The sequence below is a fragment of the Paramormyrops kingsleyae genome, chromosome 4 (assembly GCF_048594095.1).
Source record: "Paramormyrops kingsleyae isolate MSU_618 chromosome 4, PKINGS_0.4, whole genome shotgun sequence".
Taxonomy (NCBI): Eukaryota; Metazoa; Chordata; class Actinopteri; order Osteoglossiformes; family Mormyridae; genus Paramormyrops; species Paramormyrops kingsleyae.
In genome coordinates, this window is record NC_132800.1 from 40,925,937 (window position 1) to 40,946,702 (window position 20,766).

At 40.2% G+C, this 20,766-nt stretch overlaps 1 protein-coding gene and 1 long non-coding RNA gene across 2 annotated transcripts in view; one reads left to right on the forward strand and one right to left on the reverse strand.

Moving 5' to 3' along the window:
- zbtb47a (zinc finger and BTB domain containing 47a) overlaps positions 1 to 7,138 on the reverse strand; it is a 35,473-nt gene extending 28,335 nt beyond the window's left edge. The window contains exon 1 of the mRNA XM_023822836.2: positions 6,761 to 7,138. Within this exon, the coding sequence (XP_023678604.1) occupies positions 6,761 to 6,763 (3 nt within the window). The 5' untranslated portion in view covers positions 6,764 to 7,138. The remainder of the gene's footprint in view (positions 1 to 6,760) is intronic.
- Positions 6,141 to 9,987, forward strand: LOC111849722 (uncharacterized). The gene is made up of 3 exons (XR_002839622.2): positions 6,141 to 6,674; positions 9,318 to 9,385; positions 9,613 to 9,987. It is a non-coding gene; the product is annotated as an uncharacterized lncRNA (long non-coding RNA).
- The last annotated feature ends 10,779 nt before the right edge of the window (positions 9,988 to 20,766 follow it).

A 20,766-nucleotide genomic window follows, 5' to 3' on the forward strand; every position in this document is an offset into this window, starting at 1 on the left:
CTCAAGAACAATGCAGGAGTTAGGGCTTAATTCAGACAGTGGCAAACAACACACCTGTGTCTCAAGTGTGAGGGGAAAAAAATGTCACTGTATTATTTTGGCTTTTAAATTTTATATATATATATATAAAAATAAAAATATAACACTGAAAGGTTTGCTCTCCAAGGGAGAAACAATCAGTCTTAGTCAGAAGCTGGTGTCCACTGTAGGATTGTTCAAACGAGACAGAACAAGGGAAGCTTCCTTTATCATTTATTGAATGTTACTTTATTGAAAACACTCAGCTATACAATCCACTGTACAGAACAAAGTAATGGAAGCAGCTCTGCCTGTTGTAGCTGTCCGTCACTTTAGCTCTGAGAAACCACATGGGCCGATTCGACCGCATCGGACAACCCAACAAACAGGAGAATCAGTGATAGGAAGACAGTCGACACACAAAGGGGCAAAATGTGGTCATTTTGCAGTCCACGAAGCCGGAAACAGCTTGCCCGTTCTTCAGCTTGACCTGCCCTTCTCCACCAGCTGACCCCGCGGTCCAGAACAAGTTGCGGGAGGTGAAAAGCGGAGATGTGCCTACAGTCATGGACTGGGCTGCTCTCCTCGTTAGCGGAAATCTCAAGGATGTCCGGCCTGTGAGCACAGCCAGGGAATTGGCTTTGGAAGCCGTTAGCGATGCGGATCAACAATTCGGATAGACTGGTGTCGTGTGAAGGAAGGCAACGAGAGCAGCCCACCCACACACACACACACACACACACACACACACACATACACAGCCAACCACCCTTCAGCTATAATCTACGAGGAACACATTGCAAACAACAAATGCCTTGTTATTTTCTAATATATAAATGCATAACACCTGCAGTTCACTTACAGCACTTTATGAATTTTGTTATATACATGAGATTAAAACAAATAATCATTATCAAATTAGATGAGTCAATTTTTGGAGAAAATCTGCACGCATTCTCTCATTGGCAGAATAAAGATGTATCTGTAGCATGTAATTAAATAAGTCGAAATTTTAACTTAAAACAACAATGTGACTTCCGATGTTTATTTAGCCAATGTTTTAGTTACCCTGACAAGAACACAGCACAACTACCCAACATTCCTGATTGTACAATTCGATCATTTGAAGAGATTAGAGATCTTTTCCTGGCCAAGGAGTTATGAGCAACACAGGACAACATTTTGGACCTGAAGCGGAGGACCCCCAGTTACCCCCCAACATTAATCAGACACATACTATGATTTTTTACTTTCTTGTTCCTCAGGCAACAAAGAATAGGTTTGAGATTCTGCCTTTTGAACCCGACTCCGATGCGCTTGACACTGTATCCCAGCCAAGCCAAACACTGAGAAGAACTGGGCGCCCCAGCGACACATTTGTATGAAAACAAATCCATCTGCAACTGCCCACATGCTAAAATTACGGCATGCACAGAAAGACGATTACCGAAATAGACATTGAGCAACATCTTGAACTCGAATAACAATTTTAATATAAGGATTTATTCCAACTTAGTTTATTCATCTGACATGGCGTGATTTTCAAATTTCAATCAGTCAAAAAAGACAATACAGACTAACGATTCTATCACCCAATAAAAACAAACACACAAAAATGTGATTATTCCAAGAATAAATAATAATAGCGTTTACAAAAAAAAAAACACAGGGTATCAGAGACACCGTGTGTAGAACCCCATTCCACTGCAGTCTGACCTCTTCCGGAAGTTCCGAAAGTTCCCTGCGAATTGATAACATCTCCCTGACACCTGAGTATGACCCGGAAATCTGCTGTTCCCTCATTTTAATATGGTATTTTGACAGTGATTTTAAAAAGCAACACTATTCTGTAATAAACCTGATCAAATTTAACAGGGACTGAGGGGTAATTCCAAACTAAAATATTGCGATATACGGTACGTCCGCCATACTGCCTACCCAGCACCCCCCTCCCTGACATCAATATGCCAAAGGTGGGATATCTGCCACTGTATCCATGGCACGAGTGCGCGCCCACACACACACACACACACGCACGCACATGTAGGGTAAACATATCCTTATGGGGACCACTCATTCATTTCAATGGGAAAAATGCTAACGCTAACTATGATAACCTTAACCCCCACCCTGCCCTAACCATAACCATAAGTAACCTAACAAAATACAAGATTTTTGTTACATAAAAATACATTTTTAGTTTTTTCATACCTGTAGCAGTCACCGATTTTTATAAAATAGAGTTTTCCCTTATGGGGACCAGGAAACCGGTCCCCATAAGGGAAAGAAAACGGATATTTATCACGTTATGGGGACATTATGTCTCCCTAAGGATAGGTAAACCCGCTCGCACACACACGCACGCACACACACACACGCACACAAACACACACAGTCAGGAGGAGGAATTTAACTGCAACCACAGAGGCATGATGCTACAGTGCAACCACTAAGCAGTTTGCACTTTATCAAGCTTCCATACACCCTACAGTTCCCAGTAAGCATTGTACCACTGCTTAGACTCATTTATTCATTTACCTAGTAACACAAATTCATACGAAACTTAGGGGCATACAAACAAGAGAAGGTTCAAAGAATGCGCTGGTATCTTAAATCTTTTTTTGTTTTAATCTCCAGATATTCAGCCTACAAATATGTTAACAGGAGACTGATTGAAAAACAAAACTATTCCTCAAGCTAAACACAATACATTTGGAAGGATCTAACATCGGATGATGGATGCAAAGAATTTTACTGGGGAAGTTTTTTTTTTTTTCGTTTAATGCACCTATCTTTCCCATCTGGCGATTGCCACCTCATCAAACAAAAAAAAATCTGCACTGTGTGATTCCATCGGCGGCGCTGCCAAAAAAAAAAAAGACTTCAAGTGTTTCTGAATCAAACCTTTGTTCCATAAACTTCAAATGTAAATTGATGGCCTTGGAAATTTAGGATATTAAAAAATATACTTAAAGACTTAATTAACTGATCAGTTGGAGCACTGAATGACATTTTTTTTAAATTTATTTTTAGCATTTGTCCGACTTCCTACTCGAACCATTGTAATATAAATAAATATAACAATGAAATGTTGACTATAAAACAAGCATTTAGGCCAAATTATTAATTATATTCTTCCATCCATCCATCCATCATTGGAGAACATTACAAAGAAAGAAAGAAAGAAAGAAAGAAAGAAAGAAAGAAAGAAAGAAAGAAAAAGGCAAGAGATGAAGAAGTTTTTAGGTTAGGATTTTAAAAACTATTGATAGTTGGGGATAATCTCACATGCAATGGTCTGGGATCCCACAACCACTTTTATACATAAGAAAATGCCACCTCGGACTCACTACAGAAAACTCACAGTGAAATTGTTTTGGACAATCAATAAAAACAATTTCCACTCTATAATGTCTAACCCAAGGCTGTCAAACTTGGGCTGTGTATCTGCTGATAGAACTCATTAGCCTGATTTAACCGGTCCAATTACTAGTTAATTATCTGTATAGCTTCTTCCATTTCCTACAAAACAAAACATTAAAATACGCCACAAAATATGCACAGCAGCCACAGCCCTCATAAGAAACTGGAAGCCAGTCGAAGGTCCGTTGATAACAGGTCAGCTGGTTGAAGTTCCAAGATGGACCCTTCATTTGTACAGTTAATTGACGACGAATTCTGAACTGCTACTATAAAAGGCTGCTATATCAATAAAAAAAAAGGCTGCTATATCACTGAAAAAAATCATCTGTTACTTTTCATTATGGATAGAACTTCAGAAAGGTTAAAAAAGGAACAAGGAGTTGGACACCCTTGATCTGAATTAACTACTGACATAACATCTATGGAATAAACTGACAGTGCCTGGAGAGGAGCCAGCAACTGGTGGCTAGATAGGAAGAAATCTCATAAACTGGAACACATTTTCATTGCCTTTTGCCACAAGTAAGGGGCTCCTTTCAGGATCAAATTTACAGTAAGAGTCTCAAACCAGTTCCTTAAAAGCTCAGTCGCTGTAGATCATTTCAAAACACCAAAAAAAAAAAAAAAAAAAGAGAGAGAGACTGCATTCAGATCGAAAGAAAAACATCTGTTTTCATAAAAGAGAAACCACAGTATTCAACACTGTTTATCACATGAGAGGAAATACTACGATTTTCTCAACAGATGCTTAAAATTCATTGCAAACACACTTGCAGTTGCATTAGACTGAAACAGACCAATACAGTGTTCACCTTAACTGACTGCATAGAGGACTATGTAAGCTGTGGAACAGCTGATTGGTTATTTAAAAATGAAAAGGACCCTTTCTGGTCTACAGTGTTAGGAGGCACAATATCCGCACGGATCAGCTCCTAAAAAATAATGCCGATTGCCGAGCTTTCTCTAGCTCACAGATGACCCACATATTAACTTGAGGCTCCAGATGTGAATGGGATTCCGGATTATTCTGTTACGCCACCCAGCTGCAAAATTCTTCACGTTGAGTCGTCCCGGGATGACCTCACTTGTCCAGCTTCCTTCTCTGCGAGGCAGCGGGATTTAAAAATGAACCTCGTTAAAACATATTACTAAATTATCCCATTTCTGAATGGGCACATCTACCTCAACAAGGATTCCCAGCTCTATTATGAAAGGATCAATAATGAAAGATAAAAGAGCAACCTGATTCTCTGTCATTTCTCGAGGCGCGCGCACACAGAACAGTGCTCTCTTTGATGTGCCCTGCCATTCTCATGCTATAAATTGGTTTTGGCAAACAGTGTCACCTGATTAGCATTCCAAATGGGGACGATTGAATCACTTTGCTTAGGGCTACTGTTGTAGCAAATGGGAAACCATAACTCTATTCTACAAGCATCACGTCTATGAAGCAAACCCCTTCCAAATCCCAGAGATCAGGTGAAACTAGTATACATTAATAGGGTCCCAACTCTTTAACCTTATCCTGAAGCCTAACACACACAAAAAGTAAAAGAACTTGAAATCAAACCTTACCGACCGAAAGACGAGTCTGACAAGAAGATTTAGCTTTTATATAGCTGGCAAGGCACCGTAACTATTTACCGTTCAGCAAGCCTACAAAAACAGAAGGATTAAATGGCTCACTGACACACAGCATAACATTAAACAGTTGCCATTAAGTGGTGGACTTAAGTCTGATCCAAGTCCCGTGCTTAAACAGGTAATCCAGGTGTGTTAGCTCCTTAAACTATTTACATACTTGTTTTGGGTTTTCCCGTGGTTATCAGTCACATCACGGTTCGTGCCAAAAGGTCAATACGAGATTAATCTTGAACGGCTAAATATAACGATTTTGTGCGTTATCAGAGAAACAGCTGTTAACTTAGACATGAAATCTGACTCATACTTTATCTACAGCGAAGCCAATGCAAACTGCTACACCAACATAATAGCACATTTTCACACCTCAGCTACTGCAAGCGCAGCCTAAGCGGCGAAAAAGCTGCCGGCCAGTATGCGGTTAGCCACTATGCTGCAGTGCACGCAGAAAGCGGCCCTTCGGCACCACCAAAGCCGGCCTACGACTGTAAATGGCAGCTTACAAGCAGCTATAGTTCCAGACAATAAATCCAACCACAGATAAGTCACAGGGGATAATTCAGACAAATACAATGCAATTGTGTTAGACTGAAACTGAATTGACATTTAAAGGCAGGAAAGGTTCATAACGATTAACGATCATGCCAAAACTCCAAAACTAACAGACTATATTTTCCACTATAAAGTAAGAAGCCCAACTGCTGGATGTAGGGGTAAAAATGAACGTGAGACAGATTAAAAATCCACTAGAATAAGTACTTTCAACAATTAATTTAGCCATTCAGACTTCTGATATTAGTGTGGCTTTACACAATATAGATTAATTTTCAGTAAAGCGTGGGGAAAAAATACTTATTTATTGCATTAAAGGACGAAAGCCACGCGCGTCAAGTACGTTGTTTTAATATTTAGGGAATTGATATAAAGAAGGCAGCGGTGACACCTTTAAATTGGCGCACGGGAGCGCGGAGACGTGCCCGCCCTGCTCCAGCCGGCGGAGCTCCGTAATCTGACACATTGTTGCGATGGAGCGCCGCTCAGACGCAGCAAATGCCAGGAGCCGCCGCGTCACCGTGGCCCTTTAAATGAACTCCGATGACAGGCAGCAGTAGTACCAGGTGTATATTTAACAATGACCTCCTCTAAGTTACATTTCACAAACGTATATACACGTATATGTGCATCTCTGCGCCCAAGTGTCTTTCAACAAGTCACGGTGAAGGAAAAAATCTGCTCAAGTTTTAATTCTTTGTAATAATTTAAAGTATTAAGAAAGAACACAACGTAGACAAAAATATAACGGCAAAGATCGAGGGAAAAAAAAACATTAGCTAAGTTTGACCGATCCGCATAAAAAATGCACAGGTCACGACCTTAGCTTGAGCATCCCATCATGAAGGAATTTAACTCTTTGCAACAACGCCGACAGACCTGATCTCACATCCTAGTCATCAATCACACGTTAGTATCTACGTCTTCGCTCAATGCAAGTTGTGAACTTCATGGTTTAACCGCAAATGCATCGCGAAAACTGAAACGTCCGATGTCACGCAACGCTGATGCATGCAATAACATCCCGAAGATCATTTCAGGTAAGTTTCAAAGGCCTAACTAGCCCAAATTTGCAAAGATCAAAAGGTAAAAGAAAATAAACAGGCAAAAAAATGCAGCGCTCTACCATTTTGATCCAAGGTTTTCTCTTGCGAAGGAGTCCCTATTCCCCTTCTTCTGTATCGGACTTCTCCTCTCCATTAAAATGCTTAATGCTGTATTTTCACATTTCTTACGTCTCTTTTATTCTTCACATCAGTCCTTTTTTCGCCATGTTAGCGTTTAGAAAAAGACAAAAATGCAGAGACTGCCTTTGCAGAAGAAACTGGTGATTGGAGCTCTGGGATCATATGGGCGTTTTGTCTGAGTCTTTAAAGGGACAGGGACGCTATAGTTTACGAGCCTCTAAATCGGTGGAGCGCATTTCATTGTATCTTACATTTTATGACAAATAATTGACATTACATTAGTCTTCTTGTCGTGCGATCGTAATGCACCTAGATGAACACGTTGTGATCAAGGAAAAAAGAATCTGAACAGCATCTAACAATCCGGTAGCTTTTACTCCGTTGGATGTGTTGCATATGCTGATTAAATGCCCTTGAAAATATCGTACCTTCAGCCGGATAGTATTTCAAAACACAGCTTAGAACATGTTTTATTGCTAAAGTTGTATTTTCCATGTTGCATCATTGCACGCATCTTACAGCGCCAGGAAAACATCAGCTAATTATGTTGTGTTAATTTGAACAGTCTTTACTTGCAAACAGGGCGTCATTGTATTTTCCAATAACATATTTGTAATTCTCCCAGGTTACATTGAACCTCACGAACATCTGTTTTATCAGTATTAAGATTATAGCCTGATGAGTGTACTGCAATTAAACCCCAAGTAGGGTTTGAAAAACTTTCTTAGCCGCACATGTTCAGATATTAGGGCTTTTTTACTGTTCAAATCCTAATAGCCTTTGGCTTACTTTACTTAATAGTGGCAACACATTAATGTACTATCTATAAATTCTCTGCTGGATGATCATAAACAACTGACCATGATTAACGGGTTTAATGCTATCATGCGTGCGACCCACACGGTTACAGCTTTCAGCACCGTGGTTAAATGTCCGTGTGTTTTAAATATAAGGGCCGCTGTATTATTGTCTTCCCTGCTGTTCACTAGCATAAAACATTGTGACCAGTTAATTTATGTGATGTTTAGTTCATTACCTTGTGTTTTCGTCCAGTTTACCATATACAGCACGACTTTATAATTAACGTATTTATTGAGCTGGGGTTTCAATGGCGCGATCAGTGTCGTTCCGCCTTCAGTGATATGGGGCCTTTTCCCGAGCGTAAAATAATCACGGCATCCCTTTGGAGAGGCACCGTTAATCTGTACCTTAACCACTACACCACCTGCGGACCTTAATATTGCCTGGTATAAAAACGAAGAAGGGAATTTAAATCTTGCCTGAGGTGTGTAGACTATAATCGTGTAAAAAGACAAATGGTCTAATTAAGTCGCTGGACTTCAGCTAAAACATGAACCGTGCAACGAGAATAGACTTTAAATAATCAGCACAACAGCAGTTTATGTAAATATTGCCAGACCATTGCTAAAAATTAAATTAGCTTGCATAATTATTAATAATTCAATTATTTTGTTTCCACCCTTGCCGTAGAAAAAAAGCGTTTGGGATAGTCATTAGAAACTCATACATTATTATCTTTATTACAACTTCATACGCATTAACCCAGAAAAAGAATATTGGTCTGTTTAATGAAATGGATTCAAATACATCTCTTCATAGTTCCCGTGTTACACGGTTTATTAGACGGAAGACAGGGGACTTCTTAAGTTGTTACAGTTGTTAAATACTGTATATATTTGCTGTTTTAACAAATTCCAGGCCAAATGTCTACGTGCGGCGAAAGAATCTGGCGTGTTTTCGGCATAATTTATTTTTAATACTAAAGTGCTTTGAAGAGAAGCATCATTTCCTGAGAATGTAATTATACATGCTGTACATTTAACGCTTAGTAAGAGCCAATGGGATATAACTTAATAGAAACAAAGCACGTATTGCATTTATTTATAAGAACGTCTAAATTGAGGGGATCAGATGTAAGTGGCTCGTTTAAAGTCATGCTTAAACTGAATCGCTGAACTCGACAACCTGAGAAAACCCTACGGACTTAATCTGGGGGGCTGTTCAGCGACGGATATAGCTGGAGGCGACGCATCCGCTCTGCTATGCCTATCTGGTTTAAGACAAATTAATACCGTAGCGATCGTCCCCAGCTGTACCCAAAACAAAAAGTTCAACATGACCTCGGTCCACGACAGCCGCTCTGTCTCTTTTCCCTGCAGTACGGCTCGGGGAGAGCGGCCTGTGGCCAGAGGAGCGTCTTCACTGCTCCCGAGTCAATGGAGGATCGGGTTACATGGCCAGCTCTAATATCAGCCCCTCTCGCTTGATTAGATCCATTGTAACAGTAGCACTGAATGCGGCGCTTTTCAGCAGGCCCGCTTTCCATACATCTCATAATATGTAAAATACACATATAGAAGCTTTTAGCCAGCTATATTTTATGTTACACCGGAAAACATTCAATGCAAGTACTTTGTTTTGTCCGCTTGGGTTTTTGAGTGAGAGTTCGCAAGCGGCGTGCCCTGTGCTTTCCAGGATATGCTCCAGGCTAACCAAGCAGTCATGGATGAAAGACGGATGGATCAGACCCTCTATATTGGCAGGTAACTGTCCTGTGCACTTCCGACAAAGTTAAAAAAATTAACCTCTTGTTTCCCTGCCCCGTGAAAGACGCAGTACGTTGAATCATCTTCGCAACTCACATTTAGTGGGATCAAGCCAGCAATATTAAGTGAGAACGACTGTTACATCATTGCAGGTGCCAAATCAAATGATTAAAAACCCTTGGAAAAGAGAAGAAATGTTTTTTTTTTTTGTTTTTTTGTCCTAGGTGATATGTGGTCCCTTATAATACCACATCATGCTGGATGTCTGCATCAGGATCACTGGCTCACTGTACCCCTGTGCTGAAAACACAAAATTGCCCAAAGTGTGTGATGATGATGATGATGATGATGTGTGTACGGGGGTGGGGGGGGTGCATTTTTAACCTTGTGGGGACATTTTTGTAAAAATTCTGTGACTGCAATCAAAATAAAAAAAAAACTAAAAATGCCAAAAGCGTTTTGTTTGGTTACCCGTGGTTAAGGTTATGGATGGGTAGGGGTTAAGGTCGTCATGTTGGGATTAGGGTTTTTCCCATAGAATTGAATGGAGAGTCCCTACAAAGATATGAATATAAATGTGTGTGTGTGTGTGTGTTTGTGTTTGTCCAGCACTGGACAGCCATTCCACCCTGGGTGTCTCCCTGCCCTGTCGTGTGTCGTGTGCTGCATCCTGCCTGGGATAGGCTCCAAACTCTCTGCTTTTGTACTGGCTGAGCACTTGGAAGATGGTTGCAGGGATAACTGGATTGCTGTATGTGGCCCCAATGCATTTACCTTTGTTTTCATAATCTTTATTTTTAGATGCTAACTTCACTATTTTGTTTTACTGCCTTGCTTTTGACTTTTGCTGTGTTTTACCTGAAGTCCCTCTTCGATGTGTTTTAGTAGTTATTTTTCCATCCGTGGATTAATCTCTTGTGTTATTTTTAGTGCAGTTAACAGAATTAAATGGCATTGTATGTAAAGTCCTTGGGTCTGTGTTCCTAAAACACACACCACTTAATTTGTAGGTCAGTTTTTCCCAAATGTTTGAGGGAGGCTGGAGCCACAGTCGGGTTATATAATGCATTAGACTCTAATGGCGAGCTGCCATCATAGATAACAGACGGGACAATGCACAGAGTATCTCCCGTGACTTTTATGTAACAGTGGGAACAAAGTCTGTGACTGCTGTTCTTTTGGTTTGACATAGCTGCCAATGAAAAAAGTGCTCAATGAGAAAGTCTAAGGATGGGCTAATTGAATTTGGTTTCCATTGTCAGCACTAATTGAATAAAAAAAGACTGCAAATGTATTGTGCCATTGTTAAACATTTTTCTTGAATATGTCTGTTCCGCTCTTACCCGGGATTTACTGTATATATTTGACATAATTTGAAGCATCTACACAAATTAGCTGCTGATAGGAACAGATAAAAATCCACATGGTAGATATGTGTAACCGAAAATTAATGAATTACGACACAACCCTTATTATATGGGAGATAATACAATTAAAATATAAGGATTCACTATTTTATAGACATCTCAACCAAATTATGTGGACCTTAGTGAATGTTTAGTTAAGGAAGTGGCTTTTCCGATGTCTTAAATTCATTTCAATTTATTTCTATGTAGCACCTTACACAACAGAGTCACCCCCAAGGCGCTTTACAGGGGTGTGTTAAATCAGGCATTTAAATAATTTAACATTAACATTACACATGAATCAAACTCAAAATTTAAGCACATTATATGCTAAATGATTGCTGGGAATTTTCATCCATCCATCCATCTTCTGTACCTGCTTGTCAGATTCAGGGTCGCAGGGGGTCAAGAAACAAACTGTGAGGCTGCAAGCACATGGCAGGGATCAACCCAGGATCAGACTGCTGGCGATTTGTCTTCAGAAAATGTTATTGTCAATATAATGTAATCCAAGCAGCCTCAGTTTACACTGTAGGCCCAGGCACGCCTCTCCAGAGCCAAGCTAACATTAGTGTCTTCTTGTAATATTTTCTACATTCACTCTTAGTGTCAGTGTCAATGGTAAATTCGGCATGCAAAGAGATGTAGAACTGAGGTCTCTTCAGTTGGTTTATTTAAATGTTCTTTTTTATTTCATTTGGGGTGGGTGGGGGGGGGTAATCCATCCTGAACGAGGGTAATGTTTCACAACAATTAGTATTTGACAGATTTGCGTAATATTGCAGTCATTGATTCTTTTAATTATGTTCTTCATGTAATTGAGATTCTGAATGCACCAATAAAACATAGCCACAAAAAATATTTAATTGGTTGATTATCATTGTAACATAGTAATATTATGTGAAACTGCTTGTCCTGTTCAGGGTTGCAGGGGGTCTGGAGCCTATCCTGGAGGATTCAACTCAGGATGGGGCACCAACCCATTACAGGATAATAATAATAATAATAATAATAATAATAATAACAACAAGGGTTCATGGAAATTGTCTTTTAGTGAGCAAAAGAGCACCAAAAAAGATCATTATTACAGTCAACATTTCTTGAATGCTCATGTTTAAATGGGACCTTGCGGTATTGTTTTAACCATCATTTGACCCAGAGGCACCAAATCCAATGATGCCTGTACTTCCAAAACATGCTGAACGCTCCCTCTAGTGGATCATTTTCTTATTGCGCTCACATGTACTGTACTACAACTGCTTTCTTGACATTTTGCATATCTGTTACACTTTTTTTTTTTTTTTTAATTGTCTGACGCTTATTTGTTCAACTTTTCAAAGCTCTATAATATAGAGATAGTATGAATGCATATATACTCTTAGAAATGACAGGAGCAATATACAAGTGAAGACAACATTTTGTTTGATTGATCAAGGATTTAAAAGCCAATCTGTAGCTGAAGAACTACAAGGTAGAAAAGACAACATTTCCCAACTGCACATGGCTGCAAACTTCACGTGATAGAATAATTAAAGCTTAGGAAAATGCCTTTAAATTTTCTTCTAAAATGAAGCAATTAATAACTTTAATCAATAATTATGTAAAACTCACCCCCTGTGACTGGGTTAAATGGTCAGCAGATGGATTAAAATAATAGTAGTAAAACAGTAGTAGTTTTATTTAATTAAAGGTCAAATGAAAGACTAAATAAGTATAGATCTTAATTTTATGTAATTAAGCACCTGATCAATCAGTTTTGTTGTTCAATATTTATGAAAATTCATTTATTCATAAGCACTTCAATACAGGACAGGACAGGATCTCCCCAGGCAGCATGTAGTAGGAGACTGGGGTGCAGCCCGAACATCCCTTCAGTACATCACAGATGAAAGATACCAGTTAGCCTAATCATGCAAGGATGCCTGTGTGACAGAGAGGACACGCAAACTCCATACACAGAAAGAATTGGGATTCGAACCCACAACCCTGTGAGCAATAGTGCTATATACTGAGTCATCATGCCCTCAACAGGGTAATAGTTTTCATCAAGACACAGTTACACCTTTGCTAATGGTCAGAATTATGAAACTTTAATCATGCTATTTATTTAATCACTTAACCAGTTCAATCAAAGCTAATTATTTAGGGTCTAAAAAGAAATAAAATACAGTAAAGTGATTTGCCAGGATTGTAATAGGAAACAACTAAAAACAATTAAGATCATCATAGTTATATTAAGAATAATGTCATACTCAACGGGGAAGCAAATTAAGTCAAAAAGCATCCAATCCATTTTGAAATTTTAGCATTTTTACAAAATTAGCATACAGGAGAGTTATTTATGACAAAGCATTACAATACATAGTTTCACCATTAAGGTTTATGCTTTGTTTATTCTTAATAATTACCTTTCACAGTGGAGAGACCAGCTCTGCAGGGGGAAAAAAACACGACAGCCTTTCCTGGAGAATCACTCGAAAACATTATGGGCATGAACTTACTAATTGCTTTGTCAGGATAAAGATAGTTTTGTTCTTAAAAGTACAGTACTCATAATCCAAGGTGTGCTTGTCATTTCATTCTTCTTGTGATAATTCGAGTCATCATCTGGTGTAGTCCTTCACAACAGGGGTGTCCCACTTGTCATTTTCACTGGGACAAACTCAGGACCAGCTGTTGTTTGGGTATATTTTATTGCACTCCGACGCCTCTTAAGCACACCCCATATGTCCTTAGAACACATCTAAGCCTCCCCAACCTGTAACAAATAAAAAAAAACCCTCAAACTTCACATCCCACTTATCTTACATATCATTATTATTAAAATCATTTTAAATTTTATCTTTGCAGTTCGTGGTTATTACCATCACTTATGCTTGGATAAGGATTTGTGTCTATTTTCAGATGTATTTTTTTGTTGCTGAAAGCACAGTATATAAGGGCAGCATATTTCAATATATATACACCCTCATGAAAGGTGAACAGATACTCCAGCACCCCCTATAAATCTGAAATATGTACATTTCTGAGGATTAAGGTACCCATATCATGCATAAACCTGTAACACACTACCTTTATATCTCACATTTTTATTTATACAGTCTCATTATGGTGGGAGTCATAACACAAAAAAATATTAGGTACAATACTTAAAACAATTTTGAAATGTAATAGTTTGTAATGTTTTGTAGTCGAACTGTCAAGCGTGTATTTAACAAAAAAAACTACTAACTACTTTCTAACTACTGCAGTGCATGATGGGTATGATATTTGGAGGCTGCATACATTTCATCACCTGTAACTGCTGCAACTGGCGTAGGCAGGTGTGAATTTGGAAGGGGGGGGGCAGGCTCCATTTTTACCCCAGGGCCCAATGTACAGTTGTTCCGCCACTGACTCTAATATGAAAATATCAGTCAATCTGATTGTTGCTCTTCAATCACTAGGGTTCCAAAGCCGTCATTACATTAGTCAGAGATTGCTGCCCAGTAATTTTTGTGTGGTATGTTAGTAATATGTGGAGTAAAATGCTATGCATCCCACAGGCCGCTCCCTGTGAGTAAAAACATTATCACATAAGTTGCATATCATTGTAATTACTGTCCCAACTGATCCTCTTTGAAATGTACATTGCATTGGAGGCCACAATGGGTCTGGCCAGGTTAATATCTTTAGCCCTGTTCATCTGTGTCTGAGAATAAGAAGCCTGTGGGCATTTGTTTATCAATCAGCTTCATCTCCACCTCACAACACCCACTGTGAAGGAGCTGGTTTGGGACAGGCAGCGAGTGCCATCACCTTGCACATGCCAACCTGCGTTCTGCCTGAGGCCTCCTGGAGGACTGTGGACAGCCTGGGGGACACTAAAAAATCAACTCCACAAGGGCGCAGTAGGCAGTTCCTTTAGCACAGTGGTTCTCAACTTTTTTTGTACCGCGACCCAATTTTTACCTTGCCAGCTCAGTCGCAACCCAATATGAAGTAGGTTTATATTAATGCTGTGATCAAGCACGCAGTGCACTCTGCAATTTATGCCATTCGATCCCTATCATACAAATTTCATTGGGCGTGCCCGTGAATTTTAAATTAAGCATCTGTGGTTTGACTTCTTTGACTGGTTGAGTGTTCATTAGCTTAGTGCTAAGCATTTTCAGACATATATTTAACCTTTATATCGGTAAATTCTAGGATTGGGGCTGGGAAATATGACTGTGGATCAGCATAGGTACTTGCTGGTTTTAAAATGCTTACATTTCTGACGCTGCCTTTTGAGCCTTTCAGAACTGGTTGTGACCCAAATTTGGGTCGCAACCCATGAATAGAGGATCGCTGCTTTAGCGAACATCATGCTGGATGACACTTGTAGGCAAGGGTGTAACCATGGGCGTCATTAGGTCTGATTACTCGGGGCTATAGCCTTAAGTATTTTTAGCCTAGCCCCGATGCTGACTATTTTAGCCCTGATGCCAAGTATTTTAGACCCGATGCCAAACTTCCTTCAAAAAAAAAAAAAAATGTTCAAGCCCCAGGTAAACTTGACTTAACCCCTGGTCTTGCCATTACCTAGAAACCCCCCTCGGTATAACTTTGGTTTGAGGTGGGGTGTTTTGGTCTCCACTCATTTAGGGGGAAAATAATTATTGGGGGGATTGTATTGGCCAGTTTTGATTTATTGTGGGGGGGTTTACAATCCCACCCGTCCCCCCTGTAATTTATGTCCATGCTTGTAGATCCCCCCCCCCCGTCCCCCCCGTGACTAATTGACCCAAGTGTTTGCGACGGTGTAGAGAACATTATACAAATTTATGCAGAAAATTGTTGCGTGTGATCGGAGTGAGTTTAACGTAATGGTGAATTTGTTTCTTATCAGTGATATTATGAAACTATTCCCTACAGGAAACTGAAAGCTTATATTGACGTTGGATTTTTACGTGTTTATAGTTGTGGTGCGTTCTTTGCACCGCCAGAGGTCGCCAAAACACCACTGAGACCCTTTGATTACTCGAACTCCTGTGGAAACCTATATATTTTTAATAAGACCATTTTATAACGTGCTTTAGAATACCTTTTAGTTGCGGTCTTCGAATTAGTTGCATATTTATAATGAAGATCGTTTCATTTTTATGGTTTTTATAGTTGTCACACATGGTCCATAAAACATAAACTGAATATTAATATTTTACTTGTTGCCAGTAATCAGCGTCAGGTACCTCTGATCTAATACTATCTGATAAACACTCAAACCGAAAGGTCATTTCATGAATAGGAAATCGATTTTCATCTTCTAGTTGTAATCGCCGGGCTGAAACCCGCAGACATTGTTTCCGGAGGAGAGGAGGCTCAGTGCCTTACACGCCCCGTCTCCATCGCTCCTCCCTCCCACCACCCACGCAGAAACATGCATTACGGTGAGTCCGACACCTGCCGACATCCCGCTGCCCCGCCAAGTTCGCTTCTCGCACACTTTGTAATCCCTTCCCTTATTTTTATACAGCTGCTGTCACCTCTTTGACAGTCATATGTCACATGTTGACAGTCTTAAAAAAAGAATGAACTGTTTTAGCACAGGTTCACCTATCACTCTAATTTACTATCCTCCTGAGGGAGGATACACTGAATCATCATTATATTACATCTTAGATTACATAGTTATCATTATATCATATCATAGTTCCAGCCTTTGAAACATTACATCTCTTCGTTGTTGTTGTTTCAACATTATTTATTTTGAAAACTGGCATTAACTATTTTTAAAAAACAGATTTTATGTTGATTAATCAGGGATGGGACTACAGAATATTCCAGTATGGTTACCCCTACCGATTTGACTAAAGTGTCTGTTGTTGGATATCTTGTTAGACTGGTAATGTTTATAGTGATTTTTTATAGGTTTCAGTCGAAATTGTCCCCTTATATATACATTAGCCAAGTGACCTGGGTGGAAACATACAAGACGTTGCTGAGGGCAGAGTGGTCGATATAAGGAGGAGGGAAATGAGTACTTCAGTATTAAAAGCATCCCTCTCCAGAATCTGACTTCAGGCACCTTAATGCTCCGGGCAGACAGAGCAGGAAAGTCGTGTCACTTTTCTGATATCATTCAATCGTGTCCACAGAACTGTCAGGTCAGGAGTCCGAGCACACACACCATGTCGCATTAAACTCTCATTTCCCTACCGGGGTGTCTGGGAATCGTATAAACTGCCTACTTATTTTTTATTTATGTGTCGATGCTGGTGTGAAGCTTTACGGTGTGGTCACGCCTATATTGATTCCACTGCTGGCCTCATTTGATCTCTGAATACGAAATGCAGATCTGCAACACATATGGCACAATCATGCTCCTCCGTCTATATGTATTCAACAGGAGTAACACAAAACAGACTTCAGGGTAGTTGGCAGCCGCGAGAAAAACTCAATTTTGTTTCGCAGTAAACGACTTTGAATGTGCACGCGGTCGCCCATATATTCTAGGGTAAGATTAGCATGTTGCCAGGTGTGATGTATATTTTTTACACATGTGTAGATTATATATACATATGTAAAGGTTCAGGTGGAGATACCACAGTGCTGCCCGTTTGAGCAACTGGAAATGACATGTGCAAGCATTGGTGGAAATGCAAGACGGCATGGGCAATGTAATCGATTTTTTTTCTTCTCTGCCATTCGCAGGATGTGTTGAATGGCGATTGAGGTCATCTCAGACGCATTCAGAAGCCACGATTCAAGCATCCCGAAATTGTCCTCTGTGCTGATGGAGCAAATTGCGAGTGTTGATATAGGTTTGTCACCTGCAGGCCATCATTGTAGCATATGACACATAGACCAAGATCAATAGGTCATCGCAGAGCAATGTGGTAATTCCATGAAATGTCTGAGATTTTGGAAATCCAGGTTTATAGACCTGAGTGGAAACTACTTCTGGGGATTTTTCTAGAGCGTCAGCTTAAGGTGTGTGACGCCATGGAGGTGGCATATCAATGGGAGTTGCTGTGCCGTCGCAGACTACTGCTACCTGGCAGCAGTGCTTCAGTGAAACCAGAAAGGAGAAGAACCTCGAAGGTACTCAGGTACCACAGCAGTCACGGTTTCAAGGTCCAACAGAAAGAGAAAGGCTTCCTTAAAGCAAAGGTAACCAGCCCAAGCTCGGATAACTTTCCTGTCTTATGCAGAAACCCTTTACTCCATCCTGGGACTAAAACAGACAGCTGTCAGTTTAATCCAGGTCTTAGAGCTTCAAGAACTTGACTGTTATTCAGAAGCAATTCTAGGGACTCTGGGGGCCCTAGGCAAAAAAACTCAGTGGGGGCCTCCAATTTCCCCTCCCACGGCATGGTAAAATGTATTGCCTTTATTGTACTGTGAAGTATAAATGAATAATATTAACAAACAGAATTTCATAAACACAAGGCCTTTATTTTAACCTTAATGAGAAACAGAATACCCAAATAAAGTGGATATGTCATTGCAATGTACTATTTAATTGGCCCCCTTGGAGGCCCCCTCCCAGCTCGGGGCCCCAGGCCATTGTCTGTGTGGAAGTAAAATTGGACATTAGTAGGCCCCGGAGGGGAGGCATATTGGGTCTGTTATGTCTTAGGCCTTAGGTCAGAAGAGATTGTTTTGAATACTGTGTGACCTCGCTTTGTGATAGCTGCCTGCAGTTGGCTCCGCAGAAGCTCGGACCTTGGAGGGGCAGACAGTGGAGCAAAGGGGGGGAGAAACCATTGCAGGAAGAGACTCGAAGCCACCCCAACTGGTGCACAACGAGTTATAGCTTAATAGAATAGTAGTAGTCAATATATAATATGTTATATGCAATTGATCGCATCATGTTAATCATACTTATGTTAATCATACTAATCATATGTTAATATGTGTTAATCATTAATCAATGGAACACCCAAACATTAACAGTGATTCAATGTCATATAATTAATATCTATATACATATCTCATGTAGAGTCTAGAAGCCGAGGCTGTCTCCAGTACGTGCCGTACAATGGGTGAACTTTACCTTGCTACCAAAGTGAACCAATGGAGCAGGAGAATTGTGTTTGTTATACGTTTCAGCTTAGTTTGTTGATGTTTCATGACCAATCAGGACTTAGAAGTCCTGGTAGTTATGGTTTATCTACTGGTTGCTCTGTGTGCCGGGTGGGACTTGGTACCAAGTGCCAGAGTGTGATGGGAGCGCTTTGCTGAACTTGCTGGAATAAAAGAGATTTTCTTTACTCACCAAACTAAGAGGTCCAGACTTTTATTCTAAGTCCTTGATTTATAATTTTTCTACCACATCTGCCCTGCTTGTCCTGTTGCTGCTGTTATGCCACCAACATGACAGATAGGTAAGAGAGGTGAGTATTCTTCTCTTAAAGGTCGCTTCCTGGGATGATCTCATATAGGATGGGAACCTGTAGTATCAATATGAATGTGAAGGGACTTTGGCCACCAAAGTCACCAAGAAAATCTCTTTTGAGCTGGGTGCCACGGTGTATTTATAGAAGAGTTCCTGTGAAGGATTGCTCCTGCCTGATGCCTATATAACATCTGCTGGGCATGATAACATAGGCCTTCCCCGTCATGGTCCTTATAAATATATCACGGCTGCCAGGAGAGCTTGTAACAGTCGTCCATCTTCATAATCAACGCCTGGCGGAGAGCCTTCTTTAGCCCATGGGGTGAGACTGGTTGGTTCCAAATGGGCAACTCGTATGGAGACTCTGTGAGTACTGTGAGATTAGCTCAGTGATTATCCTCTCATTTTTTTTATCACTAAGGTAATTTCTTTGTCCAAAGTGACTGGTGACCTTTGCGCAGCTGAATGGCTTCACTAAAATGGGTTTGCTTGGCCACCACGCAACCATCCATCCATCCATCCATCCATCCATCCATCGAGCCTGCCGGCCAGCCAACTCCCTGGGATTTGACCCATTGGCAACCTTAAGGGGCAGCGTGTGGCTCAGTGGGCTAAGCCGTGTGCCTGTAATCACAAGGTCACTGGTTCAAACCCACCCTCAGCACGTCTGTGGGTCCTTGAGCAAGACCCTCAACCTCCAGCTCCCTTCACAGACAGCTTGCTCTACAAAGAGGGAGGCATAAAAAGAATTTCCCTACAGGGATTAATAAAAGTGTCAATTATTATTAAATGACAAGACTGTTTTCTTAAATACCCTGCTGCCCTGAATATGACACTATATTACTTAAATACTCCTAATAACCCACCCATAACCTACATCCTCTATAGGAAGCTGACATTTATAATTGGTCGGTCCATATTTGATTGCATCTATCTATCCATATTCATCTTCTTGTTCTAGAGTCTCTTATTAAATTGGAACCCAGTATATAATCAAATTTAACCCCAGATATAGATCTATAGGAGTTAGAGGGTCTATAGGAGAATCTCTGAACTTTTTCTTTTGGCAAATGTTAGAACGTGTTCCACACAAGTCATTCTTTGTCACACAGTCAATAATGTCTAGGTTAGGTACTGAACACCACCTAGCTATGAGACAAGCATTGACCTTTGCCTTTTGATCTTATACTGTATATCTATATCACAAGATGAATCTGTGACAATATTACCATAGTGGTCTTATTCTAAAGGCTGATCTACCCTGTGAGGTTGACATGAACTAATACATGCATCATTATACAATTAATACCCTTAAGAGTTGAGAGTCTCGAACATCTTCCGACATTCTTCAAGACTAGCTGTCACCCAGCATCACTTAATGTAAACTGTTAGCTGTACCAGTGTGTTGCTCATACTTGAAAATCTGCATTATTTATTTTTAAAAATTATGTAGGACTGTGAACGCACTCATATGCTTCTGTTTGAGGGAAGGTGTAGCAGATATAAGAAGGGAACAACAAGAAGACGGCCGTTTTGGAATAAGCACAGAAGCAAAGGAAAAGGGGCAATGGGTTTGGACGTTTTTCCCAGCGGCCAGAGAACAGAAAACTCAA